Source organism: Haemorhous mexicanus, chromosome 2 (assembly GCF_027477595.1).
Source record: "Haemorhous mexicanus isolate bHaeMex1 chromosome 2, bHaeMex1.pri, whole genome shotgun sequence".
In the NCBI taxonomy this organism is placed as follows: Eukaryota; Metazoa; Chordata; class Aves; order Passeriformes; family Fringillidae; genus Haemorhous; species Haemorhous mexicanus.
In genome coordinates this window covers 50,299,047-50,324,215 of record NC_082342.1, presented here as the reverse complement: position 1 = coordinate 50,324,215, position 25,169 = coordinate 50,299,047, and the positions used below count along the sequence as shown (strand labels likewise).

Sequence of the window (25,169 nt, the reverse complement as noted above, 5' to 3'; positions counted from 1 at the left end):
TATGCACCCTTCTTTTGTAATATAAAGAAAGAAAAAGGAACTATTCATAATTCTGTTAAGCCCTTGTTTCTTTTTTCTAGGTTCAAGAATATAATACGGCCTTGGCTGACCAACAGTCTGTGTTGATTAGTAACATTTTCTAGAACTAATATTTTCTTCTGTAACTTCTCTATCTATAAGTTCCTAGCCCAATCTAGAAGCAGATTAATATGGTCTGTTTGTAAAGACACATTTATCTTATTCCTTTCAACATCATGGGACCCATGGGTATGGTTCTTGGGCATTCCCATGGGGGAGAAGACTGGTTCAGCCCATTGACCGATCCCAGAAGTTACAACACAGTCTTCCCTAACTTCTCATTCTTACCTTGCTTTAATATTATTTCTTTACATCTAGGTGGACACTGAGTGACTTTAGTTATACATTTTAGTCAGTGAAGGGTGGTCATCCTTCAGGTATCGCAGAATAGAGGCAGGCAGGTATCTGAAATAACCTGGTGATGGGAACGTGTGTGAGAGTGATTTCGCCGTGGTTGCTGATTCAACAGAAGCACCTCTTCCTTTATCTCCCTTGGTTTTCAGCTGTTGTGTGGATTATCAATTGGAAAGCACCACCGAATTCCCACTTCTGCAAGGGTTTCGACTAAGCCTGGCCGCGGGGTCTCCCCTCTGCTCCACCCTCCGTTTAGTCCCCTTTAGCTTGTGCTGTGTATGGGAGGTCGGGTGCGCCGACCGTGTTCCACCCGGGAGTAAGAACCGTGTTTTCCCTTATAAGTTCCTCACAGTTACCTCTTTATTCCTCGTCATTTTCCCACGCTGCCCTCCAGCCGCTCCCGCCCCTCAGCCATTCCCACCGCCCGCCGCGCGGGGGCGCGCGGCGCTGGCCCCGCCCCGCTGCCGGCGCGGCCCCGCCCCGGAAGCGCAGCCGGAGCGGCCGCCGGCCCGGTTCTGTGGCGGCGGCGGCGGGACGGAGGCGGCCGCGGCCGAGCGCGCACCGCCATGGAGCACATCCGCACCACCAAGGTACTCCTGGTGCTGCGGCACGGCAGAGGCGCGGCAGGGGAGCGGGGGTAACTGTGCGGTCGGGAGGGCCCGCCCAGCCCAGCCCGGCGCGTCCGCTGCGGGCGAGGGCGTTGTTGTTTTCCCTGCCTCCGGCTGTTTTGTGGCTGGTGCCGCCCCGCGCGGGGCTCTGGAGCGGCCCGGGCCGCTGGAAGGGGTGGAGGGCTCTCTGCGTGCTGCTCCAGTGTGGCCCTATGTCTGTAATAAGGGGAAGACGCTAAAAATCCCGGTGTAGGGGTTTTTGTGGTGGAGTAGGGAACAGGAGAAGCGAGCTGGTAGGGGATTGCTGTTGTTTTGTGTGCTCTGGTTATGGTTCCGTGCAACTTTTTCCAGTTTTGGAGGCAAATCTGTTGTGAAAACAACCGAATTGTTTTCTCCTTTTTGAATATTCCAGTATATGTTGTTAAATACGCAGGCCGTCAGTGCCTGTGTAATGTGTTAGGCTATTACAAATATGTCAGCTAAGCTGTAGCTGACATTTCCGACTTCTGTGACTTTTATTTCCTATTATTAGTGTGTTAGTCTTTGTATAATGAAGATGGAAAAGGAAGGTCTCTCTTGTTGTGGCTAATTTTTAAGTGAGTTTTTAAGCCTCATCTTCTATAGAATTAAATTTCTAACAGTACTTTTCTCACCTTGCTCATCATCCCTGACTGCAAAGGTTGCTGAAAAGATTCCCCTGTCTGTTGGGTCCTGGGAATTGTGATTAATTCCTGAACTGGGTAGTCTGACTTTAAAGTAGATTTATAGACATCTTTAAAAATTGAGCGTTCATAGTTCATTTCTCAGTACTAGATTCACAACCAATAATTACATAAAGGAAAGCGATTTAAATTTTTTGAGTAATAACTTACATAACTTTTATATAAAAGTGTATAACTGCTTTTATTTTTCATGTACATGTGTATATGTGAAACAGAAAAAAGTCTTAGATGAAGCTACCATTAGTGACACTTTATTAATCTGAAATTAGATGCACTTTATTAGTACATCATGCTGACAGATTTGAGATAAAGATTTTCTTTATCAGCTGTTTGTTTACAAACATGAAAGTCCTTGTTTGGAAATTTAATATGCTATTGTTACAGTCAGTAGCTGATTCCAAAATAAAAGCTAGACTAAAGCCAATGAGTCTTGATGATCAGAATATCTGTTTAAGTTTCAGACCTGAAACTGAGACTAGAAAGGCTCCAGGTTGCTGACTTCTTTGCAGGTGATTGTATTTCTGCATTGTGCTTTTGGGGCCCTGCTGGGGAAAAAAATGCTTCATGTAAAATAGAAGTAAAGAGAGAAATGAGCCCTGAAGACAATTTGTAAGATACAAGACTTACTACCTGAAGCGATTATTTTTATAATTCATACCAAAAAAATTATACATTCTAAAAAAACAGTGTAATGGTAAGAAATAGTGCGATCTTTGTTTTGTTACAGCTGTGTTGCTTGCTTAGCTTTTTGCAAGCTGTTTTTTTATCGAATATCCAGATACATTAAAATGTGTATAGGCAAGCATTAGAGGTATAGGAAGCAAGAAGAGTAAAGTACAACCTGCATTGTGGGTCTTAAAGATGCACTTTGTGTATAGGTTCAAGTTGAATCTCATGCCAGCTGTTCTGAGACATCCCTGCTTTTTCTAATCTGGTGGCATTCCTGTTTTTTCAGTTTAGTTCAGTCATAGAGAAATAAGCTTGAAACAGCAGTGCAGTCTTGCATTAATTAACTGCTGTGCATCGCAGCTGTTATCTGCAGGAGAAGGTGATGGAATAGGTTTTGTACCTCCTCCAACTTCCGTTTGCTGGGAACGTTGAAATTAAAATTTCTTTAGAACTGTCCACGCAGCTACCTGAAATTGAGTGTAGCTTTTTGTGAAATTAAACTGGTTGACAGATTTTATGTTGAATAAGGAAGTGAGGTCAACTTAAAAGTCACTTCTGAGAGTTTTATATTTAAGTAGCAACAAATGATTAAACTCAGTTTATCAAATGTGGTGGTGAAATAAAGAATATGTGGTCATACGATTAATCTTGGTAGTATCCTTAAGGATATTTTAAAGTAAAATGTGGTAGAAAAAACTGAAAATTCTTCAATCAAACCTGTTAGCATATTTGAAGTCGAATCTGTATTAGTGAAAATACTGCTGAATTTTTTCTCCTGGAGATGGAAAGCTTTGCTTAGTTTGCTAAATCAAATCAAACAGCAAAAGGAAAAAGTGTATAATAAGCTGAGTACCCATTTAATCTGAGTCAAGTTTAAATGAATGTGTCATTCATGGAGGCTGAATCTAACTCAGTTGTCTTTAAGAAAAGTTTATCTATGACTTGGCTTTCAGAATTCTTGTAGACTTTACCTAGGTAAGTGGAAGTTGGAGCACTAATGCCTGTCCTCATCTAATGTAGAAATACAGCTTTGAGGACAGCTGCCTTATTAAGTGGAGGAGAAGGAAACCTCACATGCCAGGATTTTGTGGGTTGCATTACTGGAGCAAAGCTGGGGCAGTTTCTGTGCACTTCTCAATTTGCTGGGGAGGTGCAGTGTCAGGTACTGGAGCAATTATTGTAGCAGATCTGCCCAGTATGGGTTCTGTGTTTTGGCTGTGGTGTATTCACTTAAGCTGCACTAAACTGAGGACTTGGTGGTTTCAGCATAATGTATTTTGATGTACTGATGCATCTAGTTTCCAATTTTTTTGCTTTCTAAACTGAAATATGGAATATTATCATAGTGCTGACTTCTAGTATATATTTGTATTTCCTTCATTCTGTTTTGTATGAAGTTTTTTCAACTTTTGAAAGCAAAATTAGGCCTTTCTAGATCATAAATACCTGATTTTTTTTTCAGTTTTGTATGTGCTTTTAGTAGGTAAATACATCTCTACATAGGAATTAAAAATTGCTTAACATCAGCCACACAGTAGATGTAGGCTCTCCTTGTCGCCTCCTCTGGGTGCTGGTCTTGCTGGTATGGAAGTTTTTGGAGTTCTGCCATGCATTTAATGGTAGCACAGAGCTTTAACTTGGCATTAATGAGACAGTGCTGCCAAGAAATAGAGGAATGCATGGAGATAAGCCATTTGCCACACTCCTTTCCTGTTCCTGCACGCAAAGAATCGTGTAATGCTTGTTTTAAATAGAGCACTCTGTGGAGCCCAGAGTTAGGAGGAGCAGATAAAATACAGGCTATCTAGAAATAGTTTTTCTTTTGAAATATTTTCCATAGGATTGCGATAACAATGTTGATAGAATACCAGAAGGAGTTGTTGGCCCTTGCGAGGCTCAAGCATGAATTATCTGCTTTAAATGCCAGCACAGTCCTTGAATTTTTAGGAATTTTTTTGTAATTATTAGTATAATGCTTACATTTCATTAAGAATGTATTTTGACTATGAGGCAAGGGTATAATAATATTGATTTTTGAAGTTGGGGAATTTATAAAAGACAGTACACAGCTAAAATGGAAGTCAGGAGAGCATAGTCTTTATGGCATTGAGTGTACAAACAGCTAATAAAGCATGTTGCTGAGATCAGCTGTTAATTCAGTGCTGGCATCTCCATACCAGGAAACTGTTAGTGTGTGTTTGCTGTATTTTGGGGAAGCAGCCTAAAAGCTTAGGTATCAGTAATTCTTATTTAAAAAAAAAACTGAAACAAAAAAAAGCTCAATGCTTTTGTATTGAAACAGGATATTTGAACTAGTTGGTCTCAAAGCTTGTGACCACTCTAGTTTGGCCTGAATAGCCTTGTGTGTGCTGTGTTATGTTTCCTACCATTTTCAAAATTATTGTGCCAACTGACAAAACCTTTGCTAAGTTAGAATTTAAATTTCTACAGAAATTCAAACTTAACTTTTGTTCTCCCCTCCCCTTTTTTGTTACAGGTAGAGCAAGTGAAATTACTGGATAGGTTCAGCACGAGCAATAAGTCACTGACCGGAACCCTGTACCTTACAGCAACTCATCTGTTATTCATAGATTCAAGCCAGAGAGAGACGTGGGTAAGGATAATGATTGCTTGTGGCTCAAAGGCATGGGTCCTCCAGATACATTTCTTCTTCCTGATCTGGGGTTTACTAAAATGTTCTTTCTACTCTCCTCCTTTGTGGTATCATAATAAGTTAATAATTCACAGGTTATGCTCTTGCGTGACACTGCTGCAGTTGAAATCAGGTCATGTTGAAAATTTTGACTTTTCCTCAAGCTGCTGTAATTTCTTCTGTAGCTTGCAGTTGTATTTCTGAATGCATGTGTGGTGGTTTTCTTTAAATAACTGACTTGCACCATAATTCTGAGGCAGGAGTGGGAGACTGATACACAGGTTAAGCATCAGGTTTAAAATTTCAGAGTTAACTTACCTTGTAATTAGATTCTGTCTAGGTTAAATGAGATAGCAAAAATGCCAAGATCTCAGGTTTGGGGAATATTGAAGATAACATGCACTTTTTTAGAGCAGTAAGCAGCTGTTTCTTCACCAGTATTTGTCTCTGGAATAAAAGGTTTCCGATGGGGCTGCAGCTTCTTGTTGACCAGTACCAGTATTGTGCAATCAAAGCACAATACTGGTGCTTTCCCATTAGTTTTTGTGCTTAGTGCCCTGGTGCCACACATATGGACATCTAGCTGTGACTCCCATTGGAGTCCAGCCACCTGACTTGAGTAAGTGCCTTAAGTCTTTCATCCTCCAGGATGAAATAGCATCTCCCTGGCTGTTGTTAATTTTTTTTTTTTCCCTGTAGGTGTATTTTCCTTGATTACCCTTAATCCTGTATCCTGATTATCTAAGTGCCACATGGTGCTTTCAAGAAAATTAATTTTTCTATTATTTGTTCTTGGATACAACATACTACTTTTTACAAACCGAACTGTTACCCTTTCATACAAATTGGGTTTTTGGGGACAGCATGATTCAGAAGCATTACTTACTTGCGTCTCCCTATGCACTACATTAAAAGGTTTCATTTTGGGGAAATTGAACCCATACTCCAAGTACTGCATTTCTGATGGTAATGCAAGTACCAGGTATAATTATCATAATGTCTTCGAGATAGTCTCTTTGTAAATGCATATTTGGCAGCATAGTTTTCAGATGCCAGTCAAATTCTGATCAATGTTCAAGAGGATTTGATTGCTGCAATGAGGTAATTGAAATTCTGTCAAGAACATCTTGTTCAGTTGAGGTAATGTATCTGTGCCTTTCTTCCCTGAGTTGAACAGCTGTTCAACAGCTTTCTATGTATTTACCTAAATCTCGTGTAGATTTGCCACACACATAAATCTGTGGAGGGCTTCTGTATGTCCATTGCTGTGACAGTGCTGTTAAAGTGGTCATAAACATTTAGCTGGGAAACTGTCGTGTTTATCTAGTACAGTAGGTAATATAGGAGATGTTTTTCTTATCTTTGTTCCATCTGTACGTTAAATACTGGAATTTTGAAATCTTCAATACATTTAATTATTTTCCCTTACTTCCTTTATTTTGTTTGAAAATTCTGAAGTATGTTTCTGTAGATCCTTAAAAAATACAGATACCCTGTCTTGATAATGCCTAATGAGATATAAGCCTATCAGTTAACAAAGTTAAAAGAAAACTGAACAACTACAGTGGAATTTTACATCTCAGTTTTGCACACAGAAGGACGCTTCAAAATGACAGAAGAGAATAACAAAAGTTTTATACGTTTAAGTATCCTGATCAATATGGCATTCTTGGATTTCTGCTTCTAAATGTATTTCTTTTTATAACTGGCTGACAAAATTAGTCAAAATCCATATTCAGCATCATTTAGTGTGCTGTCTTGCATCTGCTGATCTAAGTAGTATGCTATTCTTATTTTTCCTCAGCATGCTTACTCTGTGAGTTTTTGTATGTCACAGATACTACATCATCACATTGCTGCAGTGGAAAAACTTCCTTTGACTACTTCTGGCTGCCCCCTTGTCATCCAGTGCAAGAACTTCAGGATAGTTCACTTTGTTGTACCCAGAGAGAGAGATTGTCATGACATTTATAATTCTTTGCTTCAGCTCTCAAGAACAGGTAATTCTTGCAGCTGTAAAAGACTTTGCAGTGTATGCATGGATAACAACTTGGGGTGTGTATGTGTGTAAACCAATTATCTTTTCTTTTTTTTTTTTAGAACACACGTTATATAAAGTCTCACATGGGTTTGATATATAAATAGATTTTCTGATTAAATATTAATCTGCATAAAAATTCAGAAGCTGCATTGTCTGGCTTTTGTATGTCACTGATATTCCTTAACAGAATGAGAGATCCCTACGTGGTTTTTTGCATTTCTAGTGGTGTTCCTGTAATTGTGAATATAAATGTGTATAGTCTTTCTTAATTGTGTGTTCCATAGATTAAAAACCCACTAAGCAAATCAGTTGTTACTAATGTAATGCAGTTTCAAAAATAAAGCTGAAATTTTGATGCTAGAATAACGTTCATAACCAGTTCAGCTTTACAAGAGACTTGTGTCAGTACAGTCTTCTGCATTTTCTGCCTTGTGTTTAGAACAGTGCAAAATGTCATCTGTCATGAATAAATGGCCTACTAGGAAAAACAAAGTTTTTCAAAGCTTTTCTTTTTTAAGGAAACTTTAAAACTTCCTTTTTTTAAGGTCAGTAGATGTAAATTTTAGTTCCTACCTCCCAAAATAGTTTGTTCTTTCAGATTCTGTGAAGTCTTTTAATAATAATAATTCTGCCTTTTGCCTTAAGTTTGTAAGTCTTCATTTTGTGACCCTTATGGATTTATAAACGTCTGTTCTGAAATAGGTCAAGCACACCCAGGAAAACTTTCATAACCTACTTCTGACTAGGTATCTGTAATTATCAGTTAACTGTAGGATAGTTGCAGAATAGATTTTTCAGGCATGTCAAGTATCTATTATTTAGTCTTACTTCTGTGAGTCTTGAAGCCTGAGACTTTCTCTCCATTACATATTCTTTACCTTTTAGCAAAATATGAAGAACTGTATGCCTTTTCTTATAATCCAAAACAAAATGAATCTGAGCAAGTCAAAGGTTGGCAGCTTATTGATCTAGCAGAAGAATATAAGAGAATGGGAGTGCCAAATGATTACTGGCAGTTGTCTGATGCAAATCGTGATTACAAGGTAAGTGTTGTAATGGTAACATGTTCTGCTCTGCATCTGTTTCTGGTGAGGCCTATAGAAAATGGCTTACTGCAAATCACTTGGCTTGCTATATAAGCAAAAACTTGCAGGTAGAGAGAGTTAACTCCTTAATCAGTGTGCAATCTCACAACTTCCTGATTGAAGGTTTTCCCAGCCTAATTGAGAGAGCATGTGTGCATGGATGCGTGGGTTCTTTGGGATTGTTTTGAGAGATGCTTACCTGTTTGAAGCCCAGCCCCAGTGATTATGGTGCTCTGCAGCTTTGTGATGTCTCTCAACTGAGCAGGATTCTACTACAGCATTTTGCAGTGCTGGTTGTGGTGGTGTGGCTGATTCTGAGATTAGATTTCATTTTACTATGTAGTCTTCAAGTATTAAAAATGAGGGAAATAATTTCAGTATTTTATTTGAAACACATTCTAGTGCAAAGTTGCATTCTCTAGAGTAAGTGCTGGTATGGTGATGCTTGGCTGTGTAACTTGATACCAGTTTGTACTACTTTAATCCATGGCTTGTCTCCTTTGAGTTGTTTACATTTGTATAAAGAAACATGGTAATGTTTAACTTTTGTGTCTTAATTCACCTTACATCTTTCAAATTGAATACAATATAAAACTAGGTTAGGCTTTGTGTCTTTCCTATAAAATCCTTTTTGTGTATCTGTGTCTTTCAGATTTGTGAAACCTATCCTAGAGAGCTTTATGTTCCCAGAACTGCAAGCAAGCCCATAATTGTTGGTAGCTCCAAGTTCAGAAGCAAAGGAAGATTCCCAGTATTGTCATATTATCATAAAAATAAAGAGGTATAGTGTGACTTCCTTTTGCTGTAAAAGTGCTGAAAAGTATTTCTCAACACTTGACAGTAGTTAAAGGGTTGGTGGGGAGGTTCAAGTACAGTGACTTATATGGCAAGGGTGTGACTCAGGATAACCCTGAATACAGCTGACAGGAGTCATGCCTAACAGGATGTGGAGTAAGCCTAGCTAGTTTAAAAGAAATCCTTAAGTAATCACTTGACTCTACTAAAGTTTTCAGAAACTAGCATTAAGCTAACTGAGGATAGGTTTCTCTTAAGGGATCTGTCTTCCTTGATACATCAGGAATGAAATATGTTAGGTCAAAATGGTAGGGGAAAAACCCCAAACAGATAAACCAACAAAATAAAAACATTAGTTCTTCAAGGAGTTATTTGCAAGGTAAAAAGCTCTACAGGGTAGGAAATAAGATTTTGCAGTGGATAGTATAAAGCAGCATGTACCTGTCTCAGCAGTGGAAGGAGCGTACTGTCACCTTGCTGAGTTAAAGAATTTTTCTGAATGAATGTGAAATTACTAGATGGATTTGAACATAATTACATCATTATTTGAATATTGGAAGATGTACCTGATTCCTTCTGAAATACAACGTATCATTGAAATTCCATTACAAAAATTGCATTAGATGATAACAAATTGCACTTGCAATAATAAAATACGCCTGCCTTAGTAAAACAACACATAATTCATTCTGTATTAAGGGAGTAGCTTGCTTTCCTAAAGTATAATTTTTCCAGTCTGTACTTTTGTGAGTTTTTATGTCAATTATATAACTGATACCTTGCCCATGAAGATAAACCTGAAAAACTGTTTGGATGAATATTTAGATTTAAGTTGTAGCTACTGTGTTTCAGCATTTCCAAGGAATGTGCTTAAAAAGTTGGAACGCCTGAACTTTATTCAGTTTGCTGGTGCTGTCTGCTGAATAAAACAATTTGTTTCAGTGTCTTTTGAGATTTTGCAAAGCACTTCAAGTACAGGTATTAAAGTGATGCTGATTTGTTCTTTGTTGTTTCTGGCAGGCTGCAATTTGCAGATGCAGTCAACCTCTCTCAGGTTTCAGTGCCAGGTGCCTGGAAGATGAGCACATGTTGCAAGCCATCAGTAAAGCAAATCCTTCAAATCGCTACATGTACGTCATGGACACCAGGCCCAAGGTACATTCTTCTGGTGCTGCAGACAAGCCTCTCCTCCTAAATATTTGAGTGCAGAGATACAATCTAACTCTGAAAAATTTGGAACCAAGTAGGAGTCCATCATGAGCAAAAATGTTGTAAAAATATGGTCATGCCTCTCTGTTCTGATGTTTCAATTACTTGCTTTCTTGAAGAGGGTTTAAGGTTCAGCTGGACAGTTGAACCTGTCCCAGTAGTCAGCTAGAATTCTCTGAACATGCTGCACACTTTGAGAGGGGCATTTAAAAATCTACTCAAATCATAGTTAAGAAGTGAACAGTTGAATGGGATCCAGACAATTTTGACTGTTTGAAATGAAATTCAGGAAATGGTGAGCTGTGATGTGGTTTCTTTTGGAATGGGAGAGTACGATGTTCTGTGTAAATGATCTGTACAAACTGTCTGAAAAGCGAGGAAGTGGAAGAAGTTCTGTTTTGGTATTTTGAGGTCATCATAGAATGGCTTGAGTTATAAGAAGTCTTAAACATCATCTCCAACCTCTGACAAGGTTGTTCAGAGCTCTCTCCAATCTGGCTATGAACACTTCCAGGATCCACAACTTCTCTGGGCAATGTTTTCCAGTGCCTCACCGTCATATTTCATCACTGTCTAAACAAACTGAATTCTGTTATTTAATTTATGTTATTACCTGTTACAGAGTGTGGCTGATTCTCACTCTATAGACCCATCTTCAAATCTTTTCATTAGTATTAATTTCCCTCAAGTGTCTGAACACAGGAGCTGAAAATGTCTGGGTCTTACTCTCTCCTTTGTAGGTGAGATGTTTGTGGTGTCTTTACTCAAAAATGTTCGGACACAAATAAAGGCTTATTAGTTAGGAATCTGGAGAAGAGAATGGAAATTTCTAAATGCATTATTCAGATATGTCAGCTCTAAATATAGACTACTTTTTTTTTAATAGGTATATACTGTCCTTTTCTTATACTTCAGTGCTTTCCAGCTGATTTGCCACAAACTATATTAGAATCTGTTTATACTATGTGTTTTTTTGGTTTTTTTCCTAATGTATTCAATTGAAATTGCTTGACTTTTGTTTCTTAATTTGATTTTTTTTATTCCAATAATGTTTTTCAGTGTTTTTATTTTTTTCTTTTTAGCTTAATGCAATGGCTAACAGAGCTGCTGGGAAGGGCTATGAGAATGAAGACAACTACTCAAACATTAGGTTCCAGTTTGTTGGCATTGAAAATATTCATGTAATGAGATCTAGCTTGCAAAAACTCCTGGAAGGTATGTTTTAACTGTACTAAAATAGCGTATTTGAAAGCAGGGTGTTTTTCTGAAGTCTTTAATAACAGCTTACACAAACTGCATTGGCATTTCTATGGTTTATTCCAGCTCTGTGTTTAGTAGCAGTTTGATGTGCTCTGTGGCAATGAATTACCTTAAACCTCGACCTTCAAACTGTAAACCCAACTGAATGGAGTTATTTTGAGAGAATTGAATGGCACATATGTCTTCAGTGAGTTTTGTTAGTATGTCAGTGAGAAAGACTCCTGTGTTTTCCAAGTGTGTGCCTGTAGATACATTTTCATTTACAGAATATCAGTTCTCCAAGGGGCACTTTGTTCCACAGAATTCACACTGGGCATATGGTCTGTACCAAACTTGAGCTCTTTGACTTGGTGAGCCACTTGTGTGCTTGTAGGTGTTTGTAGAGAAGGGGGCAGGGGGAAATGTGAGCCACTTCACCATACCACTGCCTGCCTCCTGATGGAGAAAATTGAAAGGCAGAAGTGTGTTCATAATTCTGTTAATATTTTTTTAGGTAGACAGCTGAGAGAAAATTTAAGACATTTTGTGGATTCTGAGATTAGAATACTGGCGAAGTGAGGCTTCCACATCTGACACACAATACATGTGTAAGTGCTTGTCTTCTGGAATTATGCAAGTATTTCCGGAGACAGAGAAGGTTTACACTTGTATGGAAGCCTATTTTGATGAAGACATGCTGCTACATTGATCAAGAAATCTTACAGAGTAGTGGTGTAATCTTTATTTTCATTGATCCTGGATGTGCTACTAACCTATTCTTCAGGCACTGCGCATGGAATCCTGCTGAGCTTTCATAATATGAATCTTTCTGGTTATTCCTGCATGTGTTTTTCCTAAAGGAAAGATGAGAAGCATGATCCTGAGCTTGAGCTTTTAGATTTATCATAATCCCCCTTTCTCTTACTAATATGTTCAATTCTAGGAAACTAGCTAATAAAACTTGATTGTTGTTTTAATTTTTAAGAGGCCTGCTCCTGTGTAATAATGTCTGATGCAGAAGTGTGTGCATCACACAGTTAAGCTTCACAGACTTCATATTCCTTCCATTTGAGTTGGCATCCCACCAGCAATATTTACTAAATATGTGTCTGTAGCTTTATTTAAGGATATGGAATATGTTTTAGTTTTTCCTTGTGTGAAGAATTGGTTTGTTTAAACACTGTTGGTCAAAATAATGAGTAATCTCTGTTGTTTGTTTTCCACAAAACTTTTTTTGGTAAATGAACACAGTTGCTTTACCTCTGTTCAGTCTGTATGATTTCCTCGAGTTTTGCTGAATGCTACTTTAGAAGTAGGAGCACCTTTGGGGGTAGAAAGGACCCTTAAAATTAGGGATGTCTGCAATAATTTACTCTTCAGCCCCTTGTAGAAATGTGCTGTCAGTGGGATGATCAGGAAGAAAATGCCATGAAAATGGTTCACAACTTAAAATGAGGAAAATGCCATTTAGCTTCTGTGTACTCACTTCCCCTGAATGTGCTGGACTGGATGTTCTCAAATCAGAGCATGATACCAATGACGCTGTTTGTTCGAGCACCGCTGTAGCTGGGACTGCCCTCAGTTGTTTGGGCTTTTTATAACAAACAACTGTTACTCGTTGTTTGGTGTGTGTCCTGCTTCTTGGCTCTGTGCCTGTCTGCCTGATTTCCTTCAGAATCTGAAAATTCCACTGGCAAGCCGAACATGGGACAAAATCCTTCCCAACATCCTTTTGTAATGGGACTACACCATGGGGCATGCTAGGGGGATTTACAGTGTAGTCTTCATTTTGGATTCAGCTGTTAATTAAATATCTTGCATGCAGTGGTTCAAAGCTTTTCTAAAATAGTTTTCTTCAGTATGAACATGATGACTCTATGGCTGAGCAGACGACAACACTCATGGGAGAAACTTCACATAGACTTAATTTGTAGCTGTGACACTAAATTCAAAGTTCAGCTTTTATATATTTAAATTACAATGTTACATAACAGAAAGGATTGAACTCTGAAAAGCAAAAGGGTTTTGGGTATGTCAAGAAGGGAGCATTTCTGCAGAAAATGTTTGGGAAAAAGGCTCAACAGATGTTGCAATCTGTTGCATATATTTTGATGGTGGAAGTGTGTAAACTGAGAGGGTTTTGTGAGTTATGTAGAGTTTTCTGTATAGGGCAAGGGATTATCTAGTTTTTTTTATTTGTTAAAAAATGCCCCTGCCTGCTACCTGCTATGCTTTACTCTGCAGGTCTGGTCACCTCCTGAACTGCTGTCTGAGGCTTGCTAGTAGCATGAATAATGACAATCAGGCGAGGGAACATTGAGGTTTTGGGGCTCATGTGCATGTAGGGCTTGTGTTTTTTATGGTGGGATCCATATAGGCAGAACTATCTTGAATCCTTTTTATTGTGAAGTAGCTGAATTATCTGACTGGTACTATAAAGGGTACCATAAATCTTCTTTCACCTTCTAAAAGACCATAAGGAACTGGAAAATAACTTTTTTTTCAGCATTTAAGACTTGGACCAGTACCAATGCATTTTATTTAATCACCAACTAGTATAAAAATGCCTGTGTTAATTCACAGAAATGGAAGGTGTCTCTTGGGGCTCAACATATGTGTTCCTATCTCTGCCTTGGTTTATAAATGATAGAAATCTAGCTAGGGAATTACTAGTTGTGAAATATTTCTGCCAAGCTGAAAATTCAGATCAAAAGCAGATTTTGACAGCAGTATCTGGGTAAAAACAAGCTGAGGGCTGGAAGCCTGTTTATTTTCTAGCTGGAAAGCTTGTGCTGTAGATCATAAGTTACAGACTGCGTAGGTGTACTGCCATACCTGTGGACATGGCTTTGTCTGTCCAGTCCCTTCTCTGCAGATGTTTGGATTTCCTGATACTTGACTATTTTCAGTTTCTTTCCTTTACCACAGAGTGGTGAACATGTTTGTGACTGATTGTGTATGGAACTGTTGTGACTGGTCAAGTGTATGGAACCACTGGTATAGAGAATGACTTGGTCCTTTCAGCTAGCTCACATTCTCATCTATTTTGTCCATATGCCAGATTTTTTGGAAGCAGAACTCTTGCCTAATGGTGCCTTTCAAAGACTGGGGAAAGCTAGCTTGCTTTTACTTCTTTTACTGATATTACAGACTAACCTTTAAAAGTAGGTCTTCTGTCTTGGGGTTTCTTGATGTTCTATTACCTCATTGTGCTGTGGTTTGCTAGTTAGTTTTGTGGATGATGAAGTACTGTGGGTTTTAGAAAAGGAGCTGCAGTACTTACTTGGAAGCCTGTCATTCTTCCAGTATTCAGCAGCACCTGGCACTCTGAATCTTCCTGAGCAGTGGGGAGTGTATCAAAACTTGTTTGACTGAAAGCTGAGAAACATCTAGTGCAGATACAGGAAAGCTCTTGGAAGCAGTGATTTGAGTTTATAGCCCTCCTTACATTGAGGGACTTGATTGAATATGAAGCTGCATCACAGAATTATTTGGTGAATTTTGTTCTCAGCTTTTGCTGCTGACTCACTTCCTTCCATGGCCAGAGATAAAGATGATTTTGCAGCTGTTGTATCCCTACTGCTGATTTTCATTTACAAAACCTTTTTATTTTCATTTGGGGAGCAATGCTTTAGAATCATTAAATAATTTAGGTTGAAAAAGACTTTTAACATCATCAAGTCTAGCTGTTAAGTGTAGTGGAAAGTAGGCTTCTACTGTAGAAGAGGCAGGTATTTTTGTGGCTAGGAGCCTTGGGTGTCTTTTCTTAGAATTACACATAGCTGAAGTTATGTTAGCAGATTTTTTTAATTCCAGAAGTTTGTCATGTTTGAATAGTAAGGTAATTGTGTGAGTTGTTATTCAAAATTGTATAAGAAACAGGTTATCTGTCTTACATGTGAATTGGTTCTATGTGAGAACCTTTCAGTCTACCTCTGCATCTCTTGCTGCCACACTGCAAAGCATCTTTCCTTTAATTTGAGTTCTTCCTTGCTCTCTGTATTGACATTGTTACAGGATCCAAGTATATTAGGGAAGAATGGTAGAGATCAGTCAGGAATGTAGTGCGTCAAGTGTGAAGGTAGACAAAATTTCAGTGGATTTCATTCATCCCTGTGTTCTTGTACTGCACTTACTTTATCCTCCTGTGCAGGGTGGAGGTGACGAAACTCTGGCAGTGTGACTCCTCTGAATTGTGTATATTGTCTGGCTGTAGCTGCTTCCCTACTACTAGAACTAATTAAGTATTTCCAGTGAGTCTTTGGTATTTGCATTGCCTTCCATGGTGACAAGAGTAAGGTCCTGGTGGGATAACCAGTGTATTTACTTGGGATGTTATTTTGTCAAAAAACCACAAAGATCTTACTCTTGCAGCTCATGGTTATATAGTTCTACAGAGTTGAATTCTGACTGGAGAACATTTTGTAGTAACCCTCCCTTAACCATTTGATTAGAAATCTTCCAGGAAACCACCACTCAACTCAGAGCATAGGGGATTAGATACAACATGCAATTATTCTTCTTTCTTCACTGCAGGGTGTAGGCACTTGTAGCATTGCAGGGTGCTTGAGCGCAAGCAAGTGCACAAATGCTTAAGGCTTTTTAACCCTTGGTTTCTTTCAGTCAGTGGCACAAGGGGTTTGTCTGTCAATGACTTTTTGTCTGGTCTGGAGAATTCTGGATGGCTGCGTCACATCAAAGCTGTGTTGGATGCTGCTGTCTTCCTAGCCAAGGTAACTTGCATACTACTTCTTAATTTGGTGGAAGTTGACTTCCTACCAAAAAAAATATGCTTAATATTATGTAATGTGTAAAATTCTGCAGTTGACCTTTTTGGAGATAGATGTTTAGTATTATATACCAGTACATCTAATATGCTTGTTAAAGTATTATGTGTTTCTTTATGATTGGAGATGTTAAACATTCCAGCCAATGTTCTGGGATTTTTTGAATGCTGTTTGCTCATCTCGTTGGGAGACAAAGGGATTCTTATGCTTCCTGGTTCTCTAGGTATTTTTAAAAAGTGTAACCAGTTTGCTGGTGGATGGAACAAGCTATTATTTAGTGTACTCTGAAAAATAGAACTGGGGCAGTAATTTGTAGAGCAGCCAAGGTGGCTATGCTGACTTCATTTGGCAAGGAAATAGGATTCTGTGAATAATTCAGAGGAACAATTGCCTTTGCCAAGCACTTAAAAAGCCAAGGGCTTGATCTGATAGTAGGGGGTAAAGAAAAAAACCTGGATCTTTGTTTTTGCTAGGTGAAATAACAAGGAGTTATCTCAGTTAAAAGTGGGTGATTGTCCTAATGATGACCCTCAAAAATGTCTGGGCCAACACAAGCTGAAACTAATGAGCATTTCCTAGGCCTTTACTTTTATGTAGCATAATGATGAGTGAATGGTATCTTTAATGATGAGTTGATGTAGTTTTGTTGGGGTTTTTTAATCTGTACTCAGTAATGTGTTAGCTAATTATTGTTAGGTTTTCTTGTAAATTTAGTTTTGTAAGGGGGAGAGAGAGAGACCTGGGAACCCCTGTAGAGGTTAGTTGATGCAAAGGTGGTAGTGGGATTTCTTTTCTTTTTAAGGAGTTTTCTATACTTCTATGGAGACAAATTCCTACTTTTTGATACTATTAAATCTTTTCCTCATAATAAACATTTTTTCTAGCTTTGTTAAATAAGATGGCCTATGGTATGAGTTGGAAATAAATACAGGTTTTTTATTTAATTACTAGTTTTTGATTTCCGTCTAGAAAAGAACATTGACTAAGAAACAACTGTGTTTTGCAGGCAATAGCAGTTGAGAGTGCAAGTGTATTGGTGCACTGTTCAGATGGCTGGGATAGGACTTCCCAAGTTTGTTCCCTTGGAGCTCTCTTGCTAGATTCCTATTACAGAACAATCAAAGGATTCATGGTAAGCAGACCATTGCAATGTTGAATTGTTCCTTGGTAAAGAAAAGGTGTAAAATGTTTGAGTGTGAAAGGGAGCAAACATACTGAATTTTTTTTTTTTTTTTTTTTAGTTTAAGGTGTAAAGTGAGATTTGCAGTATATTGATAAGTATTTCATACAGAAATGCTTTGCTACTTGAAAAAATATTTAAAATCTGAAAAAGTGAAATACAAATAGCAAATTGCTTTAGTCACTCTGCAGAAATGTTGCAATGGTTGCCTTTTGCATCCCAGTGAGTCCCTTATCTATGACATAGAAGGATTCCAAAGTGCTTATGTGAGGTAGCACACATACTAAATTACAGCAGCTCTGTGCTGCTGTAAAACAACATTTCTGTTGTCTCCAAAACAACATTTTAAAAATCTGAATATGGCAATTCCCCTGGTCATAGAGACTTAAAGATGTCTAAGCAATCTAAATTTCTTCATCTTTATATATAGAGAGAAGAATTTCACTACGATTATTCCAAATTTTAGACTTGGAAAATCAAGTGTTCTGCAGTGACAAGGCAAGGTGTTATAGGAACTCCTCAAGGATAAAACTAGTTCAGTGTATTGTTTGGAACTAACTGCCACAAATATTACAAGCACTGAAAGTGAAGTTGAGGAAAAATTAGAAGAGGAATAATTTGTTATGAATAGTGAGAATCTTTAGGGGAGTAATTTGATCTTTTATGGTTTTGATTAATCATTGCTTTCAGTTGAATTTCTGTGAAGGTCCTGTGTCCATTTTGGTGCTTGGTAGTGTGACCAAAGTGATAAAAGAAGATAGTGTTGATATGAGCAAACTTACTGTTATAAATGTTAGAAATAATATATTATGTAGTTTTATGTAAATTATGATAGTAGGCCGGCAGTGCTAACATTATTCTTTGCTTATTCTTTGCCATAGGAAGTTAATAACCTACTAGAGAAGTCATGCAACATTTTTCTTAAAATTATCAGTTACCTGATTAGCAAGTTGCTTAACTTTTTTTACTAGTTTTTTACAAAGGTACTTTGAAAATATTGTGAAAAGCTTCCAAGAAAATAAAGAGGCTACAAAGTGATAAATAGTTGTTCTATTGTAACTTATTCAACTCAGATTTAAAGTATAATATATCAATAACCTGTGGGCTTAATACTGTAGGTGTAAGATTGAGTAATATTTTACATGAGATTTTGGTTTTTTTACCCTCTAGGTCTTGATAGAGAAAGACTGGATCTCCTTTGGGCACAAGTTCTCTGACAGGTAGTTCACTCCTTTGATATAGTATTGTGTACACAGCAAACTGAGCTAAGTATTCTTAAACAAAAGACAGCTCATAGATGTTGCATTTCTAGCCACACTGCACCAGTCCAGCAATGAGTAAGCTGTTTTCAGTACATAAGGCACTTCTCCTGCTGTCTACAGTGTATTGCAGTTTATACCTATTGGATAATTGATTTATATTGCAGATGTAAATTTTTAGTGCTACGGGTGCCTTGCTTGCAGAAGTTGATGACTGCAGCAAGGTCTGCACTGATGTATCGACAGTACAAAACCAATCTAAAGCTACATCCCAGCTATTTAGGCAATATGAAACACATAGTTTTGGTATCTTTAAAGATAACTTTGCATTTATGTTTACTTTGATGGTGAAGTCACACCTACCTTTAGAAGTCTTAAATGTTAAGAGTTCTGTTTTTCCCTTGATCTGCCTGTCATCAGCTATGACAATAGCCTTGCTGGAATTTGCTGCTTATTAATTTGCTTTAGCTGGTATACTCCATATGTTGACTGTGACAGTATTAGACACAAAGGAACTTAACTGTCTTATGTTGCTATTTTGTCCTTAATATAGATGTGTGATTACTTACAAGTCAGAAAAACAGGTCAAATAAGAGACTTATTTCTATTCAAAAATTGCCCCAGTTCTTGAAGTTAGGTGCTCAATTTCTAAATCAAAGCTAGCATCAAATCAAGGTGCTGTCATTTAAAAACAATTGCAGCTAAGACTTTCTTGATTTCTAACTTAAACCAGTTTCAGTCTGTTTGTGGAATATTTTTCAGATGTTGTCAGTTGGATGGTGATCCGAAAGAGATCTCGCCAGTGTTCACCCAGTTTTTAGAAAGCGTGTGGAATCTGACTGAGCAGTTTCCACAAGCCTTTGAATACAATGAAGCTTTCCTCCTTCAAATCCATGAACATGTCCATTCATGCCAGTTTGGTAACTTCCTTGGAAACTGTCAAAAAGAACGAGAAGAGCTAAAGTAAGCAAACACATTGTAATCTGTCTTTGTTTGTTCTGGCAGGCTAAGAACTTGCAAGAATCTTCTTCAATTTAGGCTTGAGTAGAGGAAGGATTGGTAGTACTGAAACCTATGTCGAACTGCGTCAGGGAAGAAGGCTGAAGACAGCCTTTCTAGTTCTGGTAGAAAACACATCTTCTTTTTCATAGGGAAAGTTAAGGTTTTCCTGCTCATCTGGTTATTTTTGTTTTTTTCCCCTCTCAAAGTAGGTCAGCTTAAGTTAGGAGGTATCATGTCGTTTCCTCTCCCAATCTCTTTTTAGGTAACTTTGCAATTCTTGCCTGTTTGAGGCTACTCATTTAGAAGTATTAGTAAGATATCTTTAATGCATTTAGCTGGGAAACTTCTGCGAAGTTTTTATCAGTTCCTCTTGCATTGTATTTTAAAAGTATTTGTTTCAAGTAGGCAAAACTTGCACATCATAAGCAGTTATCTTCTGCTTGTTTGCTTGCAGTCAGTTGTTGACCTCTAACTCTTTTTGTTTTAAGACTAAAAGAGAAGACCTATTCCTTGTGGCCATTCCTGTTGGCTGAACAGAAGAAATACCAGAATCCTCTGTATAATCCAGACTTTTCTCCAGAACTAACGCTTTTGGAGCCTAATACAGTATCATTCAATTTTAAGTAAGTTTAAATAAGATACATTATCTTTTCTTCAGCTCTGTCATTATCTTGCATACTTAAAACTGTGCGTTTTGTGCAGATTTTGGAGAAATATGTATCATCAGTTTGATCGAAGTATGCATCCCAGGCAGTCTGTGCTCAACCTAATCATGAATACAAGTGAGCAAAATAAACAACTGGAGGAAGACATTAAAGAACTGGAAGCTGTAAGTATTACAAAACATGTGTGTGCCCTTGTGACCTGTTCTTCAGATTATAGTTGTTACAGTGCTGCTGATTTTCACCTGAATGTCACCACTGTATGGCCTAGCACTTGCTCTGTGAGTGGTGACTTGAACTTTCACTGCTTGTTTCTATGATGAGTGCTCTAAGACACTATTTATTCTGCTTTATTAATGAGCTCTTACTATCAAAGCCTTACTGAAGGCAAGTTTCACAGAAGCTTAGCCTACATTAAACTATCTTGGATAATAAGATGTCCATGTAGCTACAGCTGTGTTGCTAAAGTAAGGAGACCGAAAATGTTTTGTTTCTATTATAGCTACTATAATGGAAGCAGTAAGTATTGTCCTTCTTTTAACTTCATATGCAGGTGCATGCTATTGTAAGTCATCATAATTATGGGTGATGTACATTGTAAAGTTTTTATGAAGACAGGGCTTAATCCAGAGATCAGATGTCTATAATTGACTTGTAGGTGCTGCAGTAAACAGCCAGGAAAAGCTGATTGATACTTCTGTTACAGTCAGTTAAGGTGCTGAAACTTCAGAATAATGCCTTTTAAGGAATGTAGAAGTCTTCTGATTATCAGTCTTAATACTTACGTGTGGACAGAAATGGTAACACAACTCCTGTATATTATGCTGGGGGGGGGAAGTACAGCTCTTCTAGGAGGGAAGGTTTTATTAGACTGATCCTACTGTAAAGTAATGAATGCAGGTCACTTAATCTAATACTGTTTCAGGTCTTAATTTCATATTTTAAAAATTTTATACAATTGAATCAACAAGGTGAAGAAAACTCAAAAAGCAATCTAAAGAATAAGCAAGAGGAAAGTAAAGTCTCAGCTTTGGATTTTCTAGAACCTCATTCCATGATATTAACTTCGCCTGAGCCTACATTTGTCACTTGAGAGATATTGAGATGTAGTTGTTTGAAATCCTGATGTCCACTTTGTTACTGCTGTTTCCATCTATAACAAGTTGATGCCAAGAGACACCAGTCTTTTGGATTTAGTCTCAGTTCTAATAAAATACAAACAGATCAACAAACAAATCTGTTCAGTTAACTAGTGTAACCTCACAGTTATTGGGTGAGTGAGTTTGAATTAAAAACAAAAATGAAGTAAGCAAACAACCCAAACCATGTAACTGAAAAATCCCTTCATCCTAATCTTTTCTATTCTCTTGCTCATGCTGGCAGGGTAGATCCTTTTCTCCTTTCCTGTGTTTTAGTTTACATTTTTTAGAGTATTCATGCATTTGACCAAACTATTGGCATTTTTTAGATCTAAAGGAAAGCTCTTTTAGAAGGTTTTTAGGAAAGATAGAAGGGCTTTAGATATCAAGTTGCTTTGTCACTAAGAGACTCGTGGTCTTGAAGAGATTGCAAGATCCCTGCTAGCTGCAGTGCCAAGGTCTGTCTTCCTCTGCTTCTGCTCCAGAAAGTATTTCCATCTTGATAGCAACCAAACAAGGGGCAAGCCTGGAGTAACCTCTCCTTCTCTAGGGATATTAATAGGCATTCTTTAATTTAATTTGTCTTCTACAAATTTGCCCTTCTACAAATTTGAAGCCAGCAGTGCTTGTAGCATGAGCTGTAAACTGTGGGGAAGAAGCTAGGGTATGTAACAGAGACACTGAGTTGGCCAGCAAAAGAAGGGGATACATTTCCTTTAAAAGCACAGTATCATCCGTGAAGAGTCATGCCCGCTGTTAGTAACTGTTCATTGTATTTCAGAAAATAAAGCAGAGAAACGGGCGGTCAGATGCGGTCCTTGTGAAGGAACAGGAGCAGACGGCTCATCCTGCCCCCGTGGCACTGAAATCTCCTCCGTGCTTCCAGAAGGAGCAGCCGCCGATGCCAGTGAACGACGCGGTGCGAACCATAGAGGGCAGCAACACAGCAGACAATCGCTACAGCGAACTTGTGTCCGAGTTCTCCAAAGCCGAGCCTGCCGTTGTCAGCTTGGAGTACGGCGTGGCCAGGATGACCTGCTAATTGACGTCTGGCATTGTGTTCTTGTAGACTGATTAAATGGAGAGATGGGTCATTTTCAGGATGGGTCTGTGCTGCATGACCAAAGCACGATTTGTATATCAGCAAGTTTTGTTAATGTAGACTAGAACAGCATGCTAGTTGTCAAGTGTCTGCTGTTCTTTGAAGGGGGGAAAAAAGATGTAGTTGTCTTTTTGAAAGAAATAGGGGCATTTGGTAAGTAGTGACTGAAAATCAAGGAATGTTATGTCTTTGGACTTAGGTCAGTTTGCACTAAATTGATTTAAATAGTAATATTACTTTATTCAGTATAGGAAACCACAGATGGTCTTTCACAAATTGATTTTATTTGGACAAGAAAACTTGAACTTTCTATTTTAGGAACTGAGGCTATGTGTATATATCTCATATGAATACGTATTCCCTTGCTTAGTGTCACCCAGTACTAACTTTCAGTGTATTAAGTGCCATGGAAAAGTATGACGTATTTCAGATCATAAATAGTTGGCCTTAAAACTGTCAGATCAATGATTTTGTCCTTTACTACTGCAGTCTACCTGGCTCTGTTTACATTGTATTTGCTCAAATTTTTATATCCTTAAAACAGGACTGAATAGAAAGAATGAAGCATGCCTAAGCTGGCACAGCCTTTCAGCAAATAGCTATATGAATGTTAACTTATCACTTGAGACTGTTTTTTTCTTCAGTTTGCTCTGTTCTTTAAAATATAATAGATTGACCTGATCTTCCTCTCTGGCAGCTCAGTAGATTGAGCATCATTAAAGCTGCAGGCTGTCTGACCTTAAGTGTTTTGATTTGTGGCAAGGTATTTAGGTGTAAAATGATATGCCACATAAGAGAACAAAACTAGACAATAACTGAATAATCAAGTTCATTCAGATTGTTTACTGTGTGCTGTGCTGTTGTTCAAGGTGCAACAATGCAAGCAAAACTTTTGGAAAAAGTTGTTCCCAAGTTTAAAAAAGTCATGTGTCTAAAGGTAATGAGAAACTGAGTGCTTCCTAAATGTTTTATTAGAAGAAAACTTTGGTTATTTGTGAAAACCCTTCTCATCTTGTAAAAACTTGTCCAACCTGTGTATATTTAAAGTAATTTTAGTATCTGGAGATTTTTATGTATTTGGAGACAGGACAAAAACTACTTCTAGCAGGATGCAGTACAGACCACGGAACATAAGAAAAAAGGGGGAAGTTCACAGTTTGTGTGCTTAACTATGTAACCTTCTGGTAAGGGAGAAGGTTTTCTGAAATTTGTCTCATGATAGATTTTCTAAGCAGGTAAGAGAATTAGGAAGAAAAATATTGGTGCCCAGTTCTTAAACAGAGGTATGAATTATAAGTTTGGGTGTTAAGATCTGTAATTATGTTAGGTTAATGCTACTAATCGTTTACGTCTTGATTTAAATAATTTTTTGTTTCAAAGGAAAATAATTTCATTCTCATCCTAATCCCTGAAGTGTGTTTTGTCACAATTACTGGTGTGCACAATTTGACATAATTTGGCAGCATTTCCCTCTGCGTCATATTGGATCCAGGACTCTTAGCAAGGCCAGTATAGGTCAAGATAAAGGTGCACTTGTGGATCTGTCTGGGAAAAAACAGCTGGGACTCTTGTACTTGGCTATTAATTCACCCATTTCACTAATTGATTTTTGAAACATACATTTTTATTTGCAAAGATATAAGCATAGTGTCACATTTAAAATATATTCCACTTACTTAAATATATCTAGAATAATGTCTCCACTACAGATTTTGATAGTTTCATGTTTGCACAAGTGGTGCCTTACAGGGTTGCAGCAAGAGAGGTTTTTGTGCCTTGTTATTTATTGTCTCCCCTTCTCCCTCACCTTCTGTATTAAATTTGTTCTGTGGTTTTCCTTTGTAAAAACATGTTGTATATTAAGCTTGTATTATATCACAGTAGTGAAACAAACTTATTGCTGACAATATAGGTAAGTGTTACCAAGTACTAAGTGTACTTGTTTTAATACTTAGCTGCTCTGGTGTGCCATGTACACTTTTCCTATTTATTGTTTAGAGTTTATAGACTCAAAAGATTATAATAAGCTTTTTTTGCAAATATCGTTGTATGTTGTTTTTACTTTAACAGCCATCTGAGTGCCCCTGCATACAAGGGTTTTGGAGAGATCTGTTCCCTTTCAGTACTGTTATTTGGAGTTTATTTCAGTCTTCAGGTCCTTTTTATTGGCAGAATTCACTTCTTAGGGAAAGGAACTGGAATGTGTTTTTATTTTAAATCACGGTAGGCATGTTAAGTCACCTTTAAAATGCCATAAAACTGCTCAGGCACTGAGCTTGTTTTTTGATCAAAAAATACAATACTTCCTGATCTGGAGTAAATATTTTACTTCAGTTAATATGTAAATAGAGTTTTATAAGGCTGTTTTGTAGAGCAACCACTTTGTAAGGTTCAGGTAGCCCTGCCAGCTCAACCCCCAGGGTCACCAGTGAGGAAGGTTCCTGCAGAGAGGCATCTGTCTCTTCTCATTTGCTGTTAGGCCTAAGCCAAAACTACCTAAAGCACATGGGACCTGTGGTGCAGTGAATAGATGGTAGTCAAGTGAGCTCCACAGAAAGCTTGGCAGGATGGCCAAGACTCAGCAC

At 38.0% G+C, this 25,169-nt stretch overlaps 1 protein-coding gene across 1 annotated transcript; it reads left to right on the top strand.

Moving 5' to 3' along the window:
• The first annotated feature begins 906 nt into the window (after positions 1 to 906).
• MTMR6 (myotubularin related protein 6) lies at positions 907 to 24,618 on the top strand. Its single transcript, XM_059838762.1, has 14 exons — positions 907 to 1,022; positions 4,929 to 5,045; positions 6,922 to 7,084; positions 8,011 to 8,168; positions 8,863 to 8,991; positions 10,026 to 10,160; positions 11,297 to 11,429; positions 16,077 to 16,186; positions 17,247 to 17,372; positions 18,591 to 18,640; positions 19,442 to 19,642; positions 20,170 to 20,304; positions 20,384 to 20,510; positions 22,264 to 24,618. The coding sequence occupies exons 1-14, from the start codon at positions 999 to 1,001 to the stop codon at positions 22,522 to 22,524; spliced, it is 1,869 nt and encodes a 622-aa protein (XP_059694745.1). The 5' UTR covers positions 907 to 998; the 3' UTR covers positions 22,525 to 24,618.
• Positions 24,619 to 25,169: the final 551 nt, after the last annotated feature.